Below are 21,533 nucleotides of genomic sequence, written 5' to 3' on the forward strand. Positions count from 1 at the left end.
TACACCTGCATTGGCCGAATCTGTTAAGGCCTCATTCATTACTGCTAAAGAGCATGCGTAATGCGTACCTGCTACAAAGTAGAACCTGTGCAACTGGCTACTTTAATAGACAGAGTCTAGCTATAAAAGCCTCTGAGTCTGTTAGCCGTCCAAGGTTCACTTGGCAGTTTGTCTTTTATAGTAAGCAATCTAGCTGTTTGCAATTTGTTAAAGTTTTTCCCCTCCCTCCCTCCTTTTGGAGATGGGTTGGATATATCGCTTTGCCTTCATTAAAATCAGGTCACTCCTGCGTGGTGTGGTTAAGTCTGCGCAGCGACTTCCCCCAAGCTTGTTGGCTCATCTGCATTTGTGCATTGCTCGCTAACCAATACTCATGTTTGATCCAGCACATGCTGTTTACCACTCAGTTCGTAGTGCTGGAGAGATCTATACATGAGGTTGTTCTATGTCACGCAATCCGAAGTCAAAAAGTAAAATCATTCAAGAGAATTTGCGAACCTTCTGATTTCTTTTCATGTTGAATTTTTTACACTTCTTATTTCACAGACTTTTATTAAAGTAGAGTGATGAGACTTATGGATAAAGAGCCCTGTCAACGTTTCACGAATGAGCGGAAAATCATGGACAGTGGCTAGCTACTTAAACACCAAATATAACATTCATAAACACTTTATACTATAAAATATAGCAAAAAATAAAATACTATGTGATTTAAACCCGTAAAATTTTCACGAAAACGATTTGTAAAAGATTTGAGGAAAAAGAGGCTTGTTTTCACCATTTAGCAGTCTATTAATAACCACATATAACCTACATATTGTTATTACGATTGTTGTGGAACTGATTCAGTATACTGTGTATACTGATCGTTGTGTACAATTGTGTACAACTTTGACGCTTTGTTCGATTGAATAGGACCTTAATTGCATGGTTACCACGGTATTCCTTTAGGATTTAAGAATATGTTATATATTGCTTTTGCTCTATGTAACAGGTTGGATGTTGAATGTTGGATGTTTTCCGTTTAAATTAAACTGTGTTTGTAAAATCATTGTGAGGTGAAGAACACAACGATGTTTATTAGTGAGGTTGCTTCCAAACTATTCTGTGGACAATGAACTTTGCTGGTTGCATATCAAACATCCTTCCAAGGTCGTGACTTTTGCTAGCTCATTTACATCAGTCAGTGCAAATCTACTATGTTGAAAAGCTGAATTTATAAAATCGCTAATAACCCACCTTTTGACTTTTTTGGCACAATGGCAAAAAAGTTGTCCAGGACGCCTTGTCTTTTCGCCATTTCCGAACGTGAAGCACAAATATTATATAACAACTGTGACAAGGAACTTGCGCGATGAAACAGTCGTGAATTATTATTTAATTCGGTACAGATAATGTTAAGCCTCTGTAATTTGCTCAAATTTGTAAACAAGCCGCAAGGTTTTTTTTTAACAAAATGGCTATCATTCAGAGGTTTAGGAAATAAGATTCTTGGTTAGTGAAGTAAAAACGGCTATTTTACTTTTAAGAAAGACAGTGATTGAACGTTTCTGGGAAATGTCTAACACGATCGGTGAGCCAAGTAGGTGGCGGGATAAAGCAAAGTAGCCGGCGGTCCATCGCCGGTAGCCGCCTTCCATTGAAACCTCTTATATCATGATCATTTTTGACCAAGAATTCAACACTCCTGTACACCTTAGCACTACAGCTGTATAGTGTATACATACCTAAATTTACGTCAACTCCTCTTCCATAGACTCTGAAACCTCTTCGTCCTTTCATGTCCTCGATTCTTGCTATATCAGGAATTGACTCTAAGAGATGACCAAGTGACTGAAATCTTAATGTACTATAATTTAATTCCTGGCCAAATCTGCGGTTAAATGCAATGCAAAACATAGACCCAAGCAATCCAGAAGGATAACTGCTAAGAAGTTCTTTTATTTGAGTTCTGATAAAATGAGGCACGACTGGCAATGATTCAGGGCGGTATGTGGTCAAACGAGTTTTTCTTTTCGGTGAAGTCTTTTTCTGTCTTTCAACCAAACTGGCAATATGTCTTGTGGCAGCATCTGCGATTCCTGATGACAAAACAAGAAACATGAGAAAGTTAAAAGCATGACAAGCAAAAATATCATTGTCTTTCTTGAGCACGCACTGAACTTAGCTCTTGCCATCTTATAACTAAGATCCATTTGAGAGCAAGCAACTACTTAATAAAAATTAGCAGCCAACATAAATACAACATGTATAGGCATGTATTAAAATGATATCATGGTATATCTTAGCACACATGTATGTCACAGCAAAGGACAAAGTTCCTGCCTTTTTGCTTTATTTGGTTTTTGTGGTCTCATTTGCTTGATTAGCCCTTTAATCTAATCCTGGCAGAGAAAGAATACATGTACAGCTGTGGCAGACTCTAGAACATTCAAGAAGATTTTCCAACAGGATGCTGTTGATTCACAAGACTCTTCAATATACAATACACTTGCAAAAACTTGAAGGCCTTACAATGAATTGAAAGCTCAACCTCAAGTGACAAAAATAAAGCAAAAAATAAGGGTACGGTCACTCAGCACTTGTGGGGACACTTGCAGCTGGACAACATTACGAGTTTGCAGCAATGCAATAACAATAGCACCTACATGTACACCACTGACATTGGGAGCTGGTCATTTGTGGGTGACCAGCTCCCAACATCAGTGGCTTCATAGTTCAGTTGGTTAGAGAGTTGCACCGGTATTGCGAGGTCAAGGGTTCAAACCCCATTGAAGTCCTGAATTTCGCATGCTTCTCTATGTAATTATTGCGTCCATAACTGCGACGACCATAGCTTTACTTGAAGTCATTATTTTTAAAAGATGGAAGTCTACCCTTTCGCAGATATAATTATGCACCTATCAATGTTAAGCCCGGGGAAGGGAGAAGGGACAGGCTAAAAGTGGGGATTTTGACTTTTTCTCCAAAAATAGTGCAAAGTTCCTCTCCCTGGGAAAAATACTAAAGTAAAAATAGCAAAATTTTCCTCCCTCAGGCAGGTACAGATGGCCTCTTAATGCAAACTGGAGTCATTGAAAACAATATTAAAGTAACAGAACTAGCTTCAAGGAATAACAAGTTCTGTGTTGGGTCTTTTAGTTTCATATGATCCATGACAAAGCAATTTAAGAAAACTGAGATCTATTGAAATCACTAAATTATTACTTTGTAAAATCCAAAACTGCTATTAACAATACCAAAAGCATGTGGCTAAAAAAGAGAAAATTAAGACGCTTTTATTTGTCTCATGTTTAAACATCCTGTTGCAATGTTAATATCTATTCCCAGTTATCACTACATGTACAAGTAAGGCATAACCAGTTATCCATGTTAGAAATGACAGATTGAACAATTGCCCAAAACGGAAAATACCGTAATAATCTTTGTCCACCCAAATCTTGAATGAGCATTGTTTTTGTTTTCTCTTGGGACCATTGTAAGTCTCAAGAGAAACTGGAAACAATCCTTATTCAAACTTTCGGTGGACAAACAAAGAGTATTATCATGGTACATGTATTTTCCTACTTCAGGCAATTTCAGAGCACAAGACAAGGCACCATTTGTTGCAGTCATCGCAGCATATCCAGGGTTCTTCACCTCCATCATCAGACAATCAGACAGTTCCTGGATTTGCTTACCTTTCTCTTATCCATCAAAGCACCAAACCAGGGAAATCTCACTTTGCTACCAGTCCTTTGATACCTGAAGAGCAACTAGTTCCCAGGATCTCTCCATTTTCCAAGATTGCAGCCATGTCAAATTGCATTTTGTGCAGCAGAGCGCAGTTGTCAAAATCCCAACCCAGGGAGGATCATGCGTTATCAATTTCCCATGGTTTGCCTGCTCCCTCAGGCTTAACATTGATAGGTGCATTACAAAGCCAGCAGCATCTCTTTAGTTATTCCAAGTCCTAAAGTGTTAGTCTGGTAAGGATTTGAAACAGCAATCTTCTGTATGGTAGTCAGATGCTAAACTAGTGTAAGCCCCCCGATGGTTTGAAATTGTGACAATTTTGTTTAGGTGCTAACAAAATATTTCCTCATCCCTTAAAAAATGAGGGATTATGATTTATACCTTCCTCCAGTCTGGAGGAAGGCACAAAAAATGGCCTGGAAGTGACAGAAGAATGGTTTGGATTGACAACAACAGAGAGAATGTGAAATATTTGTACTATTTTAATTAAGTAGCATTTTCCAACATTTCACTCTGACAGGCGGGTCAAAAACACAGGTCACATTCCACAGGTCAAGATTTAAAAGTCCCTACTCCACTGATGAACAACTAGGCCAAAAGTTTCCTGTAGACCTGAAACAACATTTTTGGAGAGTGATTAGGGCTAGGAGGCAGTCTTGGTGTTGTTTATCTATCTGCAACACAGTGACATATACACTGACGTGTGACCTGTGATTTAGGGCCTGTTTACATGGAAGCTGGGTAACCCACTTGTTCATAGACTCTTATTTTTTTGGCATTGCATTTACATTATAGGTGGGGTGACTCGCAAAGGCGGGTTGCCCAGTCTAGCATGCCAGGTAACCCACCTAGGCGGGGTCGCTTTTTGCCACGTAAACAGTTGAAGGTGGGGTAACGAGCCAACCAGGGGCCGGCTCTTGTCACGATATACTACCTTTGGCGGAGGCGTTGCAGAATTAAAAGTGATAATAAGAGGCCACAGCACTGAAACATTGAAGCAAGAGAAGCTAGCGAGAGTAGAAGAGCATTAAACACCAAAATGCGTCCTTCACCCGCCATTTTCCTGTTTACGTACTTAGAGACCACACAGTACATGTAGCCTCGAGAAAGGTCATCCGGGACCCCAGGGTGTTAAGATTGCATGTAAACGCGACCTATTTTTTGACTCCACTTTGGTGGGTTACCCCACCTCCATGTAAACAGGCCCTTAGACCCACCGTAGTTTGACTGCATGGGTGCACCGTGGGCGCCGACGACAAATCCTGGGGGGGTACTCGATGTATCACTGGTTGGGGAGGTGCGGTGCGGCCACTCATACCCTGACCCTGATTAAGACAAATATCGCTGATTTTCCTACCGATTTTGAGACAGAATTCCTATTTTTCACACCCTGTTTAAGACATTTAACCCAGTTTAAGACAAAAATTGATAAATCGATACCCTGATTAAGACAAAAATCCCGAAAAACTAATACCCTGGCTGGCCGCACGTCCCCATTAAGCCCTTATAAGGGATTACCCCCCCCCCCCCCCACCCCCCAACCCGGGCGAGAAATACATGAGCATGCACAGCTGTCGTGTCCTCGTCAAAAGATTCATTATTGAATATCAATACTTTCAATTCTACCCGAATTAGCTGTAGGGAAATCAAAGAAAATTGAAGGTTAATTGCCATTTTAATATCGCACGCAATGCCTACCTTTAAGAATCAGGATACCATTTTCCCAAGTCGGTCGAGCTACATTTGGCATATCTTTAAGCATATCCAGAGGCGTTTTGTAACCAAGCTCACGAAACGGAAGCGGTCTCTTTACCATGTCGTTATAGTCTTTCTGCAATTCCGCAACTGTAAGACCATTTCTTGCAGAAATGAGCAACGAGCGCACATTTTTGATGACTTCTTCACGAAGTCCTTCGTCGCCACGTGACGACCTTTCGGAGTTTCCAGTCATTATTTCATGTGTTAACCCCGCAATTTTTTGTCGTTTAGAATATTTAAAAGGTGCAGACCTTCTCCAGAAACAAAGAAGAGATACACGACAAAAATAGACTAAAAATCTCACATTTCGGTTCGTGAAACGGCAGCCTTCTCTTATTTCAATGTGTAAAGGAAACGCGGGAAGCAAAACAAACCCATACCCTGGGCAAAACATTCCTGTTACAAATCCTGCTAAAACAGGACGCGAGAGACTAAGTCGGGCAAAAATCTCCCAGAGAGCAATGCGTTTTATTATGTTTCAACATGGCGGACGGATCTGTTGAAAATTGAAAATGAGGTCGTATGGCTTTTAGGAAGACAAATGTCTTGCTACGGTTTTTATGATTTTTAGATTCTTCTTCAAAACTACATCAAAAAATGGAATCAGGAAATGATAAAGTGGGAAAGGTTGATGTTGGCTACGAGATTCCAACTTGGAGCAACTGGTCGCCGTTGGCGAAATTTTACCATCCGTTGCAAGCTGGTAGCATCGATGGCACAGATACAGAAGCGCACGATAGAGCTGTTTCCCGTGCTATGTTGGCAAAATGTAAGGAAATAACTGTTCATATATGTCACAGTGAGTGGGTTATTTAACCTGATTTTCGTCTCGGTAGCTCAGATCAGCTGATATATAGTATGGTCACCGTGCAGTGGTCCGCGAGAAAAAAGGATAATCTTGAATATCTTACTTGAATCAAAACGCCACGAACTGAAATTTTCCCTGAAGATAGCTTTTTTCGTTTCTTGCGATAATATTCAATTGGCAAAATCCAAACTGAAATATTTCTCTTGTAATTCGAAAAAAGGTGAACGTAATCGCGTCTCCCTAGCTTCGTCCGCGAATTTGGTCTTTGGTCCGCAAATCATGTAAGCAGCCCAAAAAAAATACCTTTTAATCCCGATTATTTCTGTACAAACATGAAAATTTATTTCTTCTTTATTTTCCTTGATATGTCTCAGCTACAGTCATATTGGATGTTGTTGAGAGTATAGAATCTCCTTTTATTTTCAATTGACTGTCTCCCAAAACACGCTCCATTTCATTATAAGACCGTATAGGTATTCTAGACATACTAAAGAAGGTAACCTGTTCATAAACATGTATAAAAGAAGATTTTGAAAATATTCAGGTAAAGCAAAGACATTTTCCATTTATCAAAGGTTTTCTTTATCTAGTTTGCGAGATTTAAGTTCTCTGGGGTCATAAGTAGTGTAAGTTGTGGACAGATAAAACAAAAGTTTAAAACTCTGCAGAAAATTTGTTCCCAACCGCAGAAGTGAGTTTATGTGTAAATCCATTCTGCCAAAAGACACATGTTCCAGTTGCCTTTTATCTTTACACAAGCCAAGTAAACATGACTGTGTAAGTTACGGGGCCGCAAAAGTAGAGACTTTCTAGAAAGACAAATCAACACACCTGTCAACAAACTTGAATTCTGCTCAATCACCAATAGTAGGAAAGCCGAAATTTCGTCATGTGAAAGAAGAAATCAAGAAATAATCGGATACATTTGTTTTTGGTGGTATTTTTAGTTAACGAGAAAGATCGCGGACCAAGGATCTCATGGACCAAGGACACCATACTGTACTTGTACTTGTTTTGTTTCTAATAATAGTGGCTATTCATATGGGACCCGTACACTGACCTACTGTAAATTTGTTATTCATACGGGAGTTTTCTTAGAATGATTACTACAGGTTTTGAGCCTATTAAACCTTGAACGACAAAGCCATGCTGTTATTGAAAGCTAACCATTTAAAAATGGGTGTTTAGACTTACATGTAACTACTGTTTATCAGCGCTATTTGAAATGGGTGCTTAGACTTAAATACGAGAAACACAAGGCAGGTCAGATGGCCGGTGACATTGAACGAAGGAGATATTTCATGAAATTAAACAGGCATCAATGGCATTGTAAATATCTGAACTGTATATAAAAGAATTAAAGACAGGGTAAGACTTTCCGAGTGTTATTGAACCTGTAATAATCATTCTGAGAAGACTCCCATATGAATAGCAAATATAGGTCAGTGTACGGGTCCCGTATGAAATGCCACTTTGTAATAGGCAATGATTTTATTATTCAAGAAAGGTAGCATCTACATCCTGCACCCTAGAACTCACCAAAAATCGTAATGCTTTCCTTTACTTTGATTTTTTAATTTAATTGTTTCAACTCCTGGTTCTTTCTGTATTACATAATTTGTATTTCCAGATAAACCAAACAAGAGAGTTTGTGGTGATCCAGACAAGACACTGTTTGTTGGGAAACTGAGCAAGGACACCTGTGAAGGTTTAACCTTACTTTCATTTAATGCAGTTTTAGTATGTTAGCAAGAAAGACAGCTGTCAGTAGAAAAACGGAAAGAAAATATAGTAAAAATACCATGCATATTGAGTCATAGATCTAGGTCATCTGAATCCATCAAGGCTAAATTATTAATTTTTATTAGCATTTTTAGCAGAGCTGTATTAGTTTTGTTTGTATTAAGTGATAATGTTGCACTTAATCTCAAGCAAAAAAGAAAATATAGACCTTTTTTAGCCTACTGCCATTCCTATTTTGTGCGTAGTACTTTTATTTTAACGGTTTCTGCCAATTTTAATTGTCAGATACTGTGTATAAAGTGTTTGGAAAATGTGGAGAATTAGTGAATTGCAAGCTGGTCAGAGATGTTGGTAAGTGATGCCAATGAGACACAGTTGTGCCATTTGTGGATGACTGAAATTCCCACATCTTGCACTTCACCCCAGCTATCATCAGGATCTCATATCCATTCATTATTGAATGCTGATGCAGCCATTCAAATAACTCACAGCTCAGCCACGTGATTATTGTCAGTGTTGAAACAGGGAAAGGTAACTTTGAATTTCTCTTGGGTATTAGACCTGGAAAACATTTTTTATTCCTTATAAGGACTGGAGGGGTGCTGGGTCCTCCCAATATAATTGAGTTTGAGATGCCATTTCAAATCAGGCTGGATTTTATTTCAACTCATTGCAGCCAATAATAATAGGGAGTTTAAAGTGCCCCTAACCCCAAAATATTTTTTTCACTAAAATGAAGCTTTGCACCTGTTCGAAACGCATTGCGGTCATTTTTTCATTTTTCTAACATGCCATTTTATAGGCTTCAAACGTTGCAAAAATCCAAGCATCTTTTGTTCACGAATGAGTCAGAAGGGGAGTGGGTCTATTCCTGATTTGACGTCACAAACTGATTTACATTGCATTTACTCTTTGTAAAAGTGCATGCAAAGTAGACTGTGACATCAAATCAGGAATAACCTCTCGGTACAGAGTAGAGAATCAACAAACTCAACCCACATATGACGCCGAGTCTGGGAATCAAACCCGGGCCACATTGGAGGGAGGCGAGTGCTCTGACATCACTGCGCCATCCCTGCAACCCAGTTTGTTGTAATATTACCCCAGTAACATTGTCAGTTTTGGTCATCTCCTTCACCTGAGTGTTTAGGACTAATGAGATACCATGCATGAGAGGTAACATGCAATTCTCAACCACATAAATTATGCTCTGTAATAACCGTGGAGCGTTGTCTCACAGCCTTCCTTGTGCTGAAAGTAATAAAGTCACTGTCTTTATAAATAATATTATTGTTTGGTTAAAAGTTACAGTGTGTACATGTAGCAGAGGTCCCATGCTATTTACAATGACCGGTGTTCATCATGACACTTTTAATGGCCTTGTCTTCATTGAATTTAGTTACAGGGTTCTCAAGAGGCTATGCATTTGTGGAGTACAAAAGTGACAGAGATGCTAATAAAGCCTGGAGGGTAAAATAATATTATATTTATTAACCCATTCACCCCTAAACCGGCCATACTTAGTATTTTACTCTGTCTAACACCAGACAATTTTACTCATCTATGGGGAACCCCCAGGAGTCAATGGGTTAAACTAATTAATTTTATAACATGACCACTTGACCACTGCCTTTGGTTAAAAGGCTTTTCACTAAGCAGACTATGCAGATCATTTTACTATTTACATTCAAAGGACATTTCCAGGAAGAGGTCAAAGTGAGACTTGAAGTTGCAGCTTTGTCTTTCGGGGATTTGTTATCTCTGTTTTGACTAATTAAATGTGCTGTTTGTTGTTTGTGGTGGTCAATTATCAAGTTTGCTGTTATTACTGTTTCCCAAGCGGCTTACCCTTTCCCTTGGGATCATTTGGCCTTCTACTTTCAGGGAACTGGTACCCTTCAGATTCTTGTCATCTTCCTCGGTGTTAAAGAGTCTTGCTCGCCCACTTTACTTTGCACCCCTTTGTTTTGTTGTAATTTAAAAGCTTTATTGTCACAAATAGAAGAATTACATTACATATACACAAAAAATACAACAAAGATAAATGCAATATGAAAGAAACAGACTTACAGTTTGATGCACCTTACCGTGGCCACCCTACAAAGTTTTTTACGATCAGGATGTGCAAATTTCATTGACAGTCACTCCTCCTTGCAAAAATCATACAGTTGTAATTTGAACACTGTTGCATGGGTTGTTGAGTTGATGTACTTACACTTAGTGGTCAAATGTGAAAGTTTGTTGGGTGGCCACAGTACGGTGCGTTGTACTGTAATATGCTAAGCAATAAACTTTTACATAAAAATAATAACCTACAAGAATTATTACAGTTTACACGATTTACACTACCATTGATGAACTACTTGAATTACATTACAAATTATAGTTTACACAAAAAAAGGGATATGTCTTGGCTGTAAACTCTGATTTTGTTTCATTATTTATTCACTAACATGTATGGGCTTGCAGATATTGTTAAGGTCTTCCAGCACTCAAGAGAAAAATTAGAACAATTTTGTCACAGAATTAAAAAATGCTTCGAAGGTTCTCGGGGGAAATTATCCTGTGAAATTAAATGAATTTCAATCAGAAAAAAACAGCAAAATACCTTGCCATTTCAGGCGCTTTTCTATGAAGTGTAGAGATGCGTCTGTCGTCAATTCAAGAGGGGAAGACAGTTTCTATGCATGGTACCTAGTTAACCCGTTTTGATTACCTGTGGAGTCTTATAGATTCTGTTATTTCCAATTTTATTTCCACTTTTAAATCTGGAAACCCTTCAGTAAGCGTAGCGGAGAGAAATACTGACGACAGCAACATAGTCAGAATTAGTCTACCATTCAAAGACCAAGTTCGGAGGCAGTTGCTTGATCTTAGTAATAAGATTGGCCCCACTTTGCAGCCAGTTTTTGTAAGCAAGAAATTAGAACAGGTTCTGAAACCAAAAGAAGCCAAGCCCTCAATTGTCAATTGTACGTGATCTGTGCAATGCAGGTTATGTCGGCTACACAGCTCGACACCTTTTTGAATGTGTTTCTGAACACAAAAATTCGGCAATCGTCTGGATCAATAGCAAAATTCCCACCAAAAGTAGACACATGAAATCCCTGGGTTACCAGTTCAGGTTACTTCCCACCTTCAGGAAGAAGTTTGTACACGCATTAGTTTCAATAAAATCGTAACAAACTATACATCAGAAGAAATAGTCCAAGAAGTTATTTCTTCATTTAGCAAAAATGATATACATTAATTCTGATCATTCCAGCCATTAATCGTCCTCTGGTCTTCGAGGAATTCCTAGTCACAGTACTCTTTGCTGCTGTTCCAAGAGAAGATGGTTCAACAACAATTCCGTTTCTACTCGATAACATGTTGCGAAGAGCAAGTCATACATAAAAAATAATAGAAACTGAAATTCTAACAAACATAGCTTATTTTTCCATGGAAAATGGAATTATATAGCCCATTGATGTCCGATGGAAACAGATTACTTTGCACAGTGATAGAATTTCGAATTTTGGGGCCCCTGAAAATGCCGGGGTACAGAATCAATACAAGTAATGTTGTTCCAAAGCCTTCTGTAACTTGAGATTTTTTGGCCCACTTTGAGTAACTTTCTTCCTCTTTCACTTTGTATCTTGTTGCAGGAACTGCACAATGAAACCATTGATGGTTGCACTATACTCGTGGAGTATGAAGCAGCAAGAACCTTAAAGGGATGGATTCCAAGACGACTCGGTAAGCTGTCTGTGGGGAAGAGGCAACCACAGTCATCCCTTAAATGACAGCTGTAAATTCAACCTAAGAGTTAAAAGTTTCTTGTTAATTATTTTAGGGTGCGTTCGATTGACCTTATTCGGGAATAAGAATACGTGGAGTGATGATTTAAAACACCATGTGTAGCGTTTTGCAACAACATGGATAATGGAGCTTTGTTTGAAGTAGCATTTTAGCAGATGTTTGACAATATAAATGTGAATCTCTGTAAAAACGAAGGATTTCTAACTTCTATTCCATGTATTCCTATTCCGGAATACGGTCAATCGAACGCGCCCTTAATATGTGAGAGAACAACCCAGAAAGGAGTACTTGGCCGACAAGATACATTTAAATGTGTGACAATAACGTGACTGCTTTTTTTGTTAGTTTATACATTTATGATTATTTATCATTTATTTCATTCATGTTTTTACCGGTACATTCAGTTCTGTTTGTTAATAATTGGTTGTTTAGCTGACACTTATCCCTCAAGTGTGATCTAAATTATTGTTGCATGATTTGTTCAAAACAGTTACTATGTAGGCCTTGAGATGTAAACGAAAATGTCACAACTTGTCAAGTATTCCTCAAATTCAAACAAAGCAAAGGCAAATAAAGTATTCCAGATCTTATCTGGCATTACGGGTTCGCTTGTTTTGTTTGAATGCAGGCAAATATCATTAGTTCAGCATCTTTTGAATGACATGAGTTTGTAACTTGCAGGTGGTGGTTTTGGAGGCAAAAAAGAATCTGGACAGTTGAGGTTTGGAGGCAGAGATCGGCCATTTAGAAGACCAATGTAGGTTTTTAGTAATTTTGTCATTAATTTACATTTACCTTTTGTTATTAATGTTTTTAAGTTTTTTATGGGGGTACAGTGGAGGTATTGAGCTAACCCCTGTACATGTAGAAGCCTTGAGGTGCTGTGTTGGTGAGGAATGAAACACAATAATTTGCATTCTAGAGGTTGTCCATGGTAACCGGTCGTTTCCCCTTCACATTGATTCGCCTACGCTGAAGTCGATTTGCCTACAGACGTTAAAGGGGCTAAGTCACGCAAAATGAACTAATTTCATGACGCCCAGAATAACCCCCCCCCCCCCCCAAAAAAAAAACTGTTCAACAACATAAAAGAAATACATCAAAAGGAAAGAGAAGCGTGGATGGATGCAAATGGACAAGATTAAAACAGATTGCATGTCAAGTTTAATGGTAAATCGCCTGGATAAACGTCGTTTCTGCTCAGAATTATCTTGTTTGTGATGTAACGATAATTTTATCAGTAAAGGAATTCCACATTACTATTTTCAAGTTTTAAATTCGAATTTTACCAAAGATTTCCCCGAAACACCCTAAACTAACATGACATAGCTCCTTCAAGTCGATTTGCCAACATGTTTAGAAATTAGAACATCTTATGCGTACTGGACACTCATTTGGTTTCATCAAACAGGTTGATGAAGGTAAATTAACCACTGTAAGAAAGATTTGTGTGGTGATGCTCAATATTTCTCATGATGCTTTATTTACCTTGACAACAATTCATGTCATGTAACCAAATTTTCATGTACCTCTGGACTATCTCCAGTATGCATTAGTTTGATTTTCCATAAAGGTAAAACAAGAATCCAGTTTAAACAAGCTATAAATTACACAAACAAAGGATGAAAGTGCTGTGTGGTTATAGTTTAGATTGTGTACACCACCTTTTTCATAGTTTGATTTTGCCTTGGAATTTCAGTATGGGGTATTGCAAGTTATGACAAGTTTCAGAAAATAGCAGTTCGTTTTGCCTTCCCAAAGGAGGTCAAGCCTATTTTGAACCTTTTAGAGCCTTCAGATAAGAAGTGATGGAAAATATCACACCTTTTACTAAAGGCCCTTTGGCAGATCCCCTACCACCCAGTAAAACAAGCTGATTGCTAAGGAATCGTGGCCATTCCTATGTACCTCCTCCAATTAGAACCGAACGTTTTAAAACGCCCTTTTATCAATAGGTGTCTTTTAAAATTTATTTCATTGTAATTCAGAACGTCCGTTTTTGAAATTAATGAAGACCTTTAATTATTTATTTAATTTCATTTTTACCTCTAGACCAAGTGAACAGGATCGGAAACAAAACAACAACTATTTGCGTGGCTCACGTGATCACGAGACGTCACGCGAGAATTACAGTTATCGCGATCGTGAACGCGAGAAACGTGAGCGTGACAGAGAAATGTCGCGAAGTACTTCTCGCTATCGTGACCGTGGAGATGATGGGAAAAAATATCGTGAACGTGACAGTGAAAGGTCTCGTGTCAGCGAGCGATCTCGTGACTATGAAAGATCACGTGAACGTGGTGGAGAGCGTTACAAAGAGCGCGGGCGTCACGGTGAATCTCGCCACAGAGAGAGAGACGGGTATCAAGATAAAGTAAAAAACAGTTACGAGACAAGTGAAAAGGCAAAAGACGCTTATCATAAACATGAACATCAGGAGGTCGGGATCAGCTAACAGATCTTTGTGTTGGTAGCTGCAAATTCAGCTGGTGTCAATCTCCCAAAGCTGTCTGTATCACAACTAAAGAAACAGAGACCCATTGCATAAATGGCGCTGAAATTTGAATAACAATACTTAAACATCTGGAGCCTTGTGTTAGTACTGTTTAACAAAGGACTTCTCGCGTAGATGTGAAGATGTACAAGTACTGTTATTCAAATTTCAGCGCCACTTCTGACATTTATACAATGGTTCTAGGGAAGAGGCCCATATAGGAGTTTTCAGCCACAAAGTTGGAGTACACCATCCCAGAATAGCGCGCCGCCAATGGCTGGAAATCTGAATCTAACCATCGACCTGATGGACTCTAGATTCCTCTGAATTTTTCCAATAAAATAACAGGGCCAACAACGAGTGTTTGAGTGTGAGTCTTGTTTGTGGAATAGCAATCGGCAGAAGATCGTTTTATGGTGTCCCATTCCCTTATTACACGTAGGAAGACATGTATGAAAAAATCTGGGTGCTGTTAAATAAAGGGAGTCGAACGTACGCCTTCGCGATTCCCTTCAATTGAGCCAAGGGGTACCGTAGCTGGAACTAGACCATAAAACTAAGTTCACAGCCTGTATCCTGCACGGCCGTTAAATGAGTCAGGGAAGTATTTGTCGATGATTGAGCAAGCATTTTCTGGGGAAAAAAAGAATTCTGACAGAAATCGGACCCACGCATGAACTTCTGATTACTAATTAGGAGTTGTTTGTCGTGGAAGTAGCAGTAGCAGTAGAAGAAGAAGCTGTAATAGCTGCGTTCTCAATCATTCATAAAAACTGCGCAACATTTGGTGTAACGTCGTGAGCCCGGTTAGCTCAGTCGGTAGAGCATCAGACTTTTAATCTGAGGGTCGTGGGTTCAAGTCCCATAACTGGCGACTTTGTTTTAAGTTATTCTTTATTGATCGTACGAGCAAAAATGAGAGTATTTATTTGAAGCACGGGCTATAGCTGAAAGAGGGAAATGATCGTAGCACTTACCTGGCTCGTAATCACTTCAACACGATCTCTTCTCTGAATTCACGATTACCGTGAATTTTAAATTTGCTTTGAATTCATCGTTATTGTGGAGGCTTAACTGCAGAATACCCTGTCATTCCAAAACACATGTAAAATCTGTGGCTACGCGGCTACGGAGCTACACGGCTAAGAGGATAAGTGGCCTGGCGACCTGGCCAAACGACTAACGTGGCTACGTGCCTAACTCAGTAACGAAACAAGTTCGCAGACTACTACTACTACTACTACGGGAAATGTTATGTTCACAGAACTCTGGACTCAAATTATCTTGCAAAAGAAGCAAAGGCTATGCACGATTTCAATGCACATTAACAAGATTTCAGTATTAAATAATAAAAAATAATAAAATAAATGAAAATAATAATCAACTTGTAAAGAGCAAGTATCTGTGCGCTAGTTACAAACTAGTAGCAATAAAACAACACTAATGACAATAGTGCAATAAAAATAATATATAAATAAATAAAGAATATAAAAATAAAACTTAGAAATAAACATATATAAATACAAATGTGTACAAAACTGTTACAACTGTTACTCGGTAAAAACTCTGGCGAATAAATGGGTCTTAAGTTTCTTAGATTTAGGAGTGCATAGCAATGTACCGTTATAGTTCCTTCTAAGATTGTAACTAGATGGGGGCAATACAGAAATAAGCTCACTAAGGTACAGTGGTGCTAGCCCCTTAAGAACTTTAAAAGTTATCAAAAGTAACTTAAATTCAATACGAGAGCGGACTGGTAACCAATGTAACTCCCGTAATAGCGGAGTGATATGACAAGATCGAGGTGCACAAAAAACTAAGCGAGCAGAAGAATTCAAAACTCGTTGCAACTTATGAAGCTGATAATCAGGGAGGCCGTAATAAAGACTGTTACAATAGTCAACTCGACTAGTTATAAACGCATGAACTAGGGTCGCCGCAGATTCGCTGGTTAGATCCTTGCGTATACGCTTAATGTTAATAACATGGATGACAAATTACTCCTTAATTTTGGCGCGAAATTTGAGCATTAATTTATAATTTCACTTGTGAAATTACATTGTTGCCATGGCAACTTTTTCTACACTGGCAAAATGGCGTTTTATGAACGTACTGAGTTTGCCACTCATGATATTAATTGCCCCCAAGCATCATCGTAGCTTGAGACTGCGCGTATATTGAATTACAGTAATATAGTATCATAAAGTCTCTGTTACGAGCCTGAAGGCCCATTAAGGCCATCGCTTATCTCCGGTTTCCGTAACATGAAGCGACTATGAGTATTTATGCTCCCCCCTGGATGGAATGCTAGTCCATCGCAGGGTTACCCCCGGCATTACGCCGGTACCCATTTATACACCTGGGTGGAGAGAGGCACCGTGAGAGTAAAGTGTCTTGCCCAAGAACACAACACAATGTCCCCGGCCAGGACCCGAACCCGGACAAAAAGATCCGGAGTAGAGCACACTAACCATGAGGCCCCCGCACCTCCCAATATAGTATCATAACTGGTTGTTTTAGGTTTATTGAGGGACAGATAGAATGATCATGTAATTTCCGCGTAGATCATGCATAAGAAGATCTTGGATGCGCTTATTGCTTTCACTTAACTGGTGAGAGGACAGGTAATTTGCAAATATAAATCTCAGTAGTCCCTTATTTACATTAAACCGTTTCTTTGACAAGAAATTACGGAAGGCCAGCTTTTTCCTACGAGGATAACAGCGAAAAAACCTCTACTTTGTCCCGAATTTTCTATAATAAAAACTTGTTCAGAAATCAAAAGTCTACGTTAACATCACACACCAGGTATACTCCTTAGTATCTGGCTAGAAATATTCTTCTCACTACTTTTTCCTCCGGCCGCGCTTTAGCTATTTGATGAGCCTGAGCCAGTCTCGTGCTTTTTCAAGGATTCTTTTATAAGTGTCCGGTCACCCAGCCCTATGAGCAAAATACAGCACCGATTGAAGATTTTAGCTTCCAAAACTTGCCCAAATTGTATCGGTACGTCCTGGAATTCGTCCACAGAAAGGCCCTGTGAGACAACTTCACTCCTGAACCGCCACTGATGTTTACAACGGGGCATTTTAGGCGTCCCAGTCTGCATAAAACCATCTCTCAGCTCTGTCTCGAGAAGGCCAGACACGCGCGGTTATTACGTTACGTTTATACCAGTAGAAGCAACTGAAATATCAATTCCTTGTAAAAACCAGCATCTTAATTTTTTTGGTAGTTTAGGCCATCGGAGAGCCTGAACATTTACGCATGTTTGAACAAAAGAGAAAAATGCAGTACCTCCAGACATGGCGCTGGAGCGTCGTACCAAACGAGTCATCCCGGGATTTCGGCCCGTGCGGTCGCTTTTGGACGCAGTTGGCCCTTCGCTGCTTTCTGCTACCGACCTCGCCTCCCGGTATGGCATTGAGGGAGAGATATGTCGGCCCCTAAACCATATGAGACAAATCCCACGCCTACTCACAGCTCCAGACCGCCCTTGTCATTACAATTTAGCGTAAGATTTAGTCGCTTATATATTCAAGAGATAAGTCATTTTATCTGTCATATGGTAAGCACTGGAGTCGCAGATTACAAACTGCACGCAGGCGCACTGCTGAAGGTAACATACTTACATGCATAAACTTTATTTCATCTCGAATTTCAGAAAAACTACAGGAGCCAATGTCTTCGAGACATTACATTTACAACTAAAATACATAGCATATACAGATTCATGACTAAATACATAATATTTCAATATATATTACTTAAAAAGAAAAGCTGCATTACAAAATGCGGCCCTGGATTCTCTTTTAAAACCAGTGAACTCAGTGGTACGGATAAAGTCAGGTAGCGCATTCCGCAACTTAGCTGATACGTACGTAAGAAAAAGAACTAAGACTGGCTGGGCCCGGTTGTTCAAAAGGTGGATAACGCTATCCACCGGATAAATCACTATTCTGCAGTTAAGCCTTCACGATAATAGTGAATTCAAAGGAAATTTAAAATTTACGGTAATCGTGAATTCAGAGAAGAGATCGTGTGGAAGTGATTACGAACCAGGTAAGTGCTACGATCATTTCCCTCTTTCAGCTATAGCCCGTGCTTCAAATAAATACTCTCATTTTTGTTCGTACGATCAATAAAGAATAACTTAAAACAAAGTCGCCCGATATGGGACTTGAACCCATGACCCTCAGATTAAAAGTCTGATGCTCTACCGACTGAGCTAACCGGGCTCACGACGTTACACAAAATGTTGCGCAGTTTTTATGAATGATTGAGAACGCAGCTATCACAGCTTCTACCGGAAATGTTATGTTCATAGAACTCTGGACTCAAATTATCTTGCAAAAGAAGCAAAGGCACTGCGCCGCGATTTCATTGCACATTAACAAGATTTCAGTATTAATAACATGGATGACAAATTACTCCTTAATTTTGGCGCGAAATTTGAGCATTAATTTATAATTTCACTTGTGAAATTACATCGTTGCCATGGCAACTTTTTTTACAGTTTATGAAAGTACTGAAGGAGGCAACATCATAGCTTGAGACTAAACGTATATAGAATTACAGTAATATAGTACCATAACTGGTTATTTTAGGTTTATTGAGGGACAGACAGAATAATCATGTAATTTCCGCGAAGATCGTGCATAAGAAGATTTTGAATGCGCTTATTGCATAGAGATGTAGAGTTTGACTGAAGTGGTAAGAGGACAGGTAATTTGTAAATATAAATCTCAGTATTCCCTTATTTACATTAAACCGTTTCTTTGACAAGAAATTACGGAAGGCCAGCTTTTTGCTACGAGGATAACAGCTAAAAAAACCTCTACTTTGTCCCGAATTTTCTATAATAAAAACTTGTTCAGAAATCAAAAGTCTACGTTAACATCACACACCAGGTATACTCCTTAGTATCTGGCTAGAAATATTCTTCTCACTACTTTTTCCTCCGGCCGCACTTTAGCTATTTGATGAGCCTGAGCCAGTCTCGTGCTTTTTCAAGAATTCTTTTATAAGTGTCGGGTCACCCAGCCCTATGAGCAAAATACAGCACCGATTGAAGATTTTAGCTTCCAAAACTGGGCCAAATTGTATCGGTAGGTCCTGCAATTCGTCCACAGAAAAGCCCTCTTGAGACAACTTCACTCCTGAACCGCCACTGATGTTTACAACGGGGCATTTTAGGCGTCCCAGTCTGCATGAAACCATCTCTCACCTCTGTCTCGAGAACGCCAGACACGCGCGGTTCTTACGTTACGTTTATACCTGTAGAATCAACTGAAATATCAATTCCTTGTAAAAACCAGCATCTTAATATTTTTGGTAGGCTAGGCCATCGGAGAGCCTGAACATTTACGCATGTTTCAACAAAAGAGAAAAATGCAGTACCTCCAGACATGGCGCTGGAGCGTCGTACCAAACGAGTCATCCCGGGATTTCGGCCCGTGCGATCGCTTTTGGACGCAGTTGGCCCTTCGCTGCTTTCTGCTACCGACCTCGCCTCCCGGTACGGCATTGAGGGAGAGATATGTCGGCCCCTAAACCATATGAGGCAAATCCCACGCCTACTCACAGCTCCAGACCGCCCTTGTCATTACAATTTAGCTTAAGATTTAGTCGCTTATATATTCAAGAGATAAGTCATTTTATCTGTCATATGGTAAGCACTGGAGTCGCAGATTACAAACTGCACGCAGGCGCACTGCTGAAGGTAACATACTTACATGCATAAACTTTATTTCATCTCGAATTTCAGAAAAACTACAGGAGCCAATGTCTTCGAGACATTACATTTACAACTAAAATACATAGCATATACAGATTCATGACTAAATACATAATATTTCAATATATATTACTTAAAAAGAAAAGCTGCATTACAAAATGCGGCCCTGGATTCTCTTTTAAAACCAGTGAACTCAGTGGTACGGATAAAGTCAGGTAGCGCATTCCGCAACTTAGCTGATACGTACGTAAGAAAAAGAACTAAGACTGGCTGGGCCCGGTTGTTCAAAAGGTGGATAACGCTATCTACCGGATAAATCACTATTCTGCAGTTAAGCCTTCACGATAATGGTGAATTCAAAGCAAATTTAAAATTCACGGTAAGCGTGAATTCAGAGAAGAGATCGTGTTGAAGTGATTACGAACCAAGTAAGTGCTACGATCATTTGCCTCTTTCGGCTATAGCCCGTGCTTCAAATAAATACTCTCATTTTTGTTCGTACGATCAATAAAGAATAACTTAAAACAAAGTCGCCCGATATGGGACTTGAACCCATGACCCTCAGATTAAAAGTCTGATGCTCTACCGACTGAGCTAACCGGGCTCACGACGTTACACAAAATGTTGCGTAGTTTTTATGAATGATTGAGAACGCAGCTATCACAGCTTCTACCGGAAATGTTATGTTCATAGAACTCTGGACTCAAATTATCTTGCAAAAGAAGCAAAGGCACTGCGCCGCGATTTCATTGCACATTAACAAGATTTCAGTATTAATAACATGGATGACAAATTACTCCTTAATTTTGGCGCGAAATTTGAGCATTAATTTATAATTTCACTTGTGAAATTACATCGTTGCCATGGCAACTTTTTTTACAGTTTATGAAAGTACTGAAGGAGGCAACATCATAGCTTGAGACTAAACGTATATAGAATTACAGTAATATAGTACCATAACTGGTTATTTTAGGTTTATTGAGGGACAGACAGAATAATCATGTAATTTCCGCGAAGATCGTGCATAAGAAGATTTTGAATGCGCTTATTGCATAGAGATGTAGAGTTTGACTGAAGTGGTAAGAGGACAGGTAATTTGTAAATATAAATCTCAGTATTCCCTTATTTACATTAAACCGTTTCTTTGACAAGAAATTACGGAAGGCCAGCTTTTTGCTACGAGGATAACAGCTAAAAAAACCTCTACTTTGTCCCGAATTTTCTATAATAAAAACTTGTTCAGAAATCAAAAGTCTACGTTAACATCACACACCAGGTATACTCCTTAGTATCTGGCTAGAAATATTCTTCTCACTACTTTTTCCTCCGGCCGCACTTTAGCTATTTGATGAGCCTGAGCCAGTCTCGTGCTTTTTCAAGAATTCTTTTATAAGTGTCGGGTCACCCAGCCCTATGAGCAAAATACAGCACCGATTGAAGATTTTAGCTTCCAAAAC

The 21,533-nt window shown here is 39.2% G+C and overlaps 2 protein-coding genes and 3 non-coding genes across 6 annotated transcripts in view; 2 read left to right on the forward strand and 3 right to left on the reverse strand.

Annotated features, from left to right (window-relative positions):
* LOC137993425 (tudor domain-containing protein 5-like) overlaps positions 1-5,879 on the reverse strand; it is a 31,803-nt gene extending 25,924 nt beyond the window's left edge. For both annotated transcript variants that reach the window (XM_068839267.1, XM_068839268.1), the window contains exons 1-2: positions 5,434-5,879; positions 1,728-2,081 (exon numbers count right to left, since the gene is read on the reverse strand). In XM_068839267.1, the coding sequence (XP_068695368.1) occupies positions 1,728-2,081; positions 5,434-5,686 (607 nt within the window). In that variant the 5' untranslated portion in view covers positions 5,687-5,879. The remainder of the gene's footprint in view (positions 1-1,727; positions 2,082-5,433) is intronic.
* Positions 5,880-5,953: 74 nt separating this feature from the next.
* LOC137990910 (U11/U12 small nuclear ribonucleoprotein 35 kDa protein-like) lies at positions 5,954-14,699 on the forward strand. The gene is made up of 7 exons (XM_068836023.1): positions 5,954-6,262; positions 7,932-8,009; positions 8,330-8,395; positions 9,444-9,514; positions 11,692-11,782; positions 12,527-12,602; positions 13,898-14,699. The coding sequence occupies exons 1-7, from the start codon at positions 6,091-6,093 to the stop codon at positions 14,298-14,300; spliced, it is 957 nt and encodes a 318-aa protein (XP_068692124.1). The 5' UTR covers positions 5,954-6,090; the 3' UTR covers positions 14,301-14,699.
* Positions 14,700-15,140: 441 nt separating this feature from the next.
* On the forward strand, positions 15,141-15,213 carry Trnak-uuu (transfer RNA lysine (anticodon UUU)). The gene has a single exon. It is a non-coding gene; the product is annotated as a tRNA-Lys (tRNA).
* A 3,291-nt stretch (positions 15,214-18,504) lies between these two features.
* Trnak-uuu (transfer RNA lysine (anticodon UUU)) lies at positions 18,505-18,577 on the reverse strand. Its single transcript has one exon. It is a non-coding gene; the product is annotated as a tRNA-Lys (tRNA).
* A 2,030-nt stretch (positions 18,578-20,607) lies between these two features.
* Positions 20,608-20,680, reverse strand: Trnak-uuu (transfer RNA lysine (anticodon UUU)). Its single transcript has one exon. It is a non-coding gene; the product is annotated as a tRNA-Lys (tRNA).
* Between the last annotated feature and the right edge of the window lie 853 nt (positions 20,681-21,533).

The sequence above is a fragment of the Montipora foliosa genome, chromosome 2 (assembly GCF_036669935.1).
Source record: "Montipora foliosa isolate CH-2021 chromosome 2, ASM3666993v2, whole genome shotgun sequence".
In the NCBI taxonomy this organism is placed as follows: Eukaryota; Metazoa; Cnidaria; class Anthozoa; order Scleractinia; family Acroporidae; genus Montipora; species Montipora foliosa.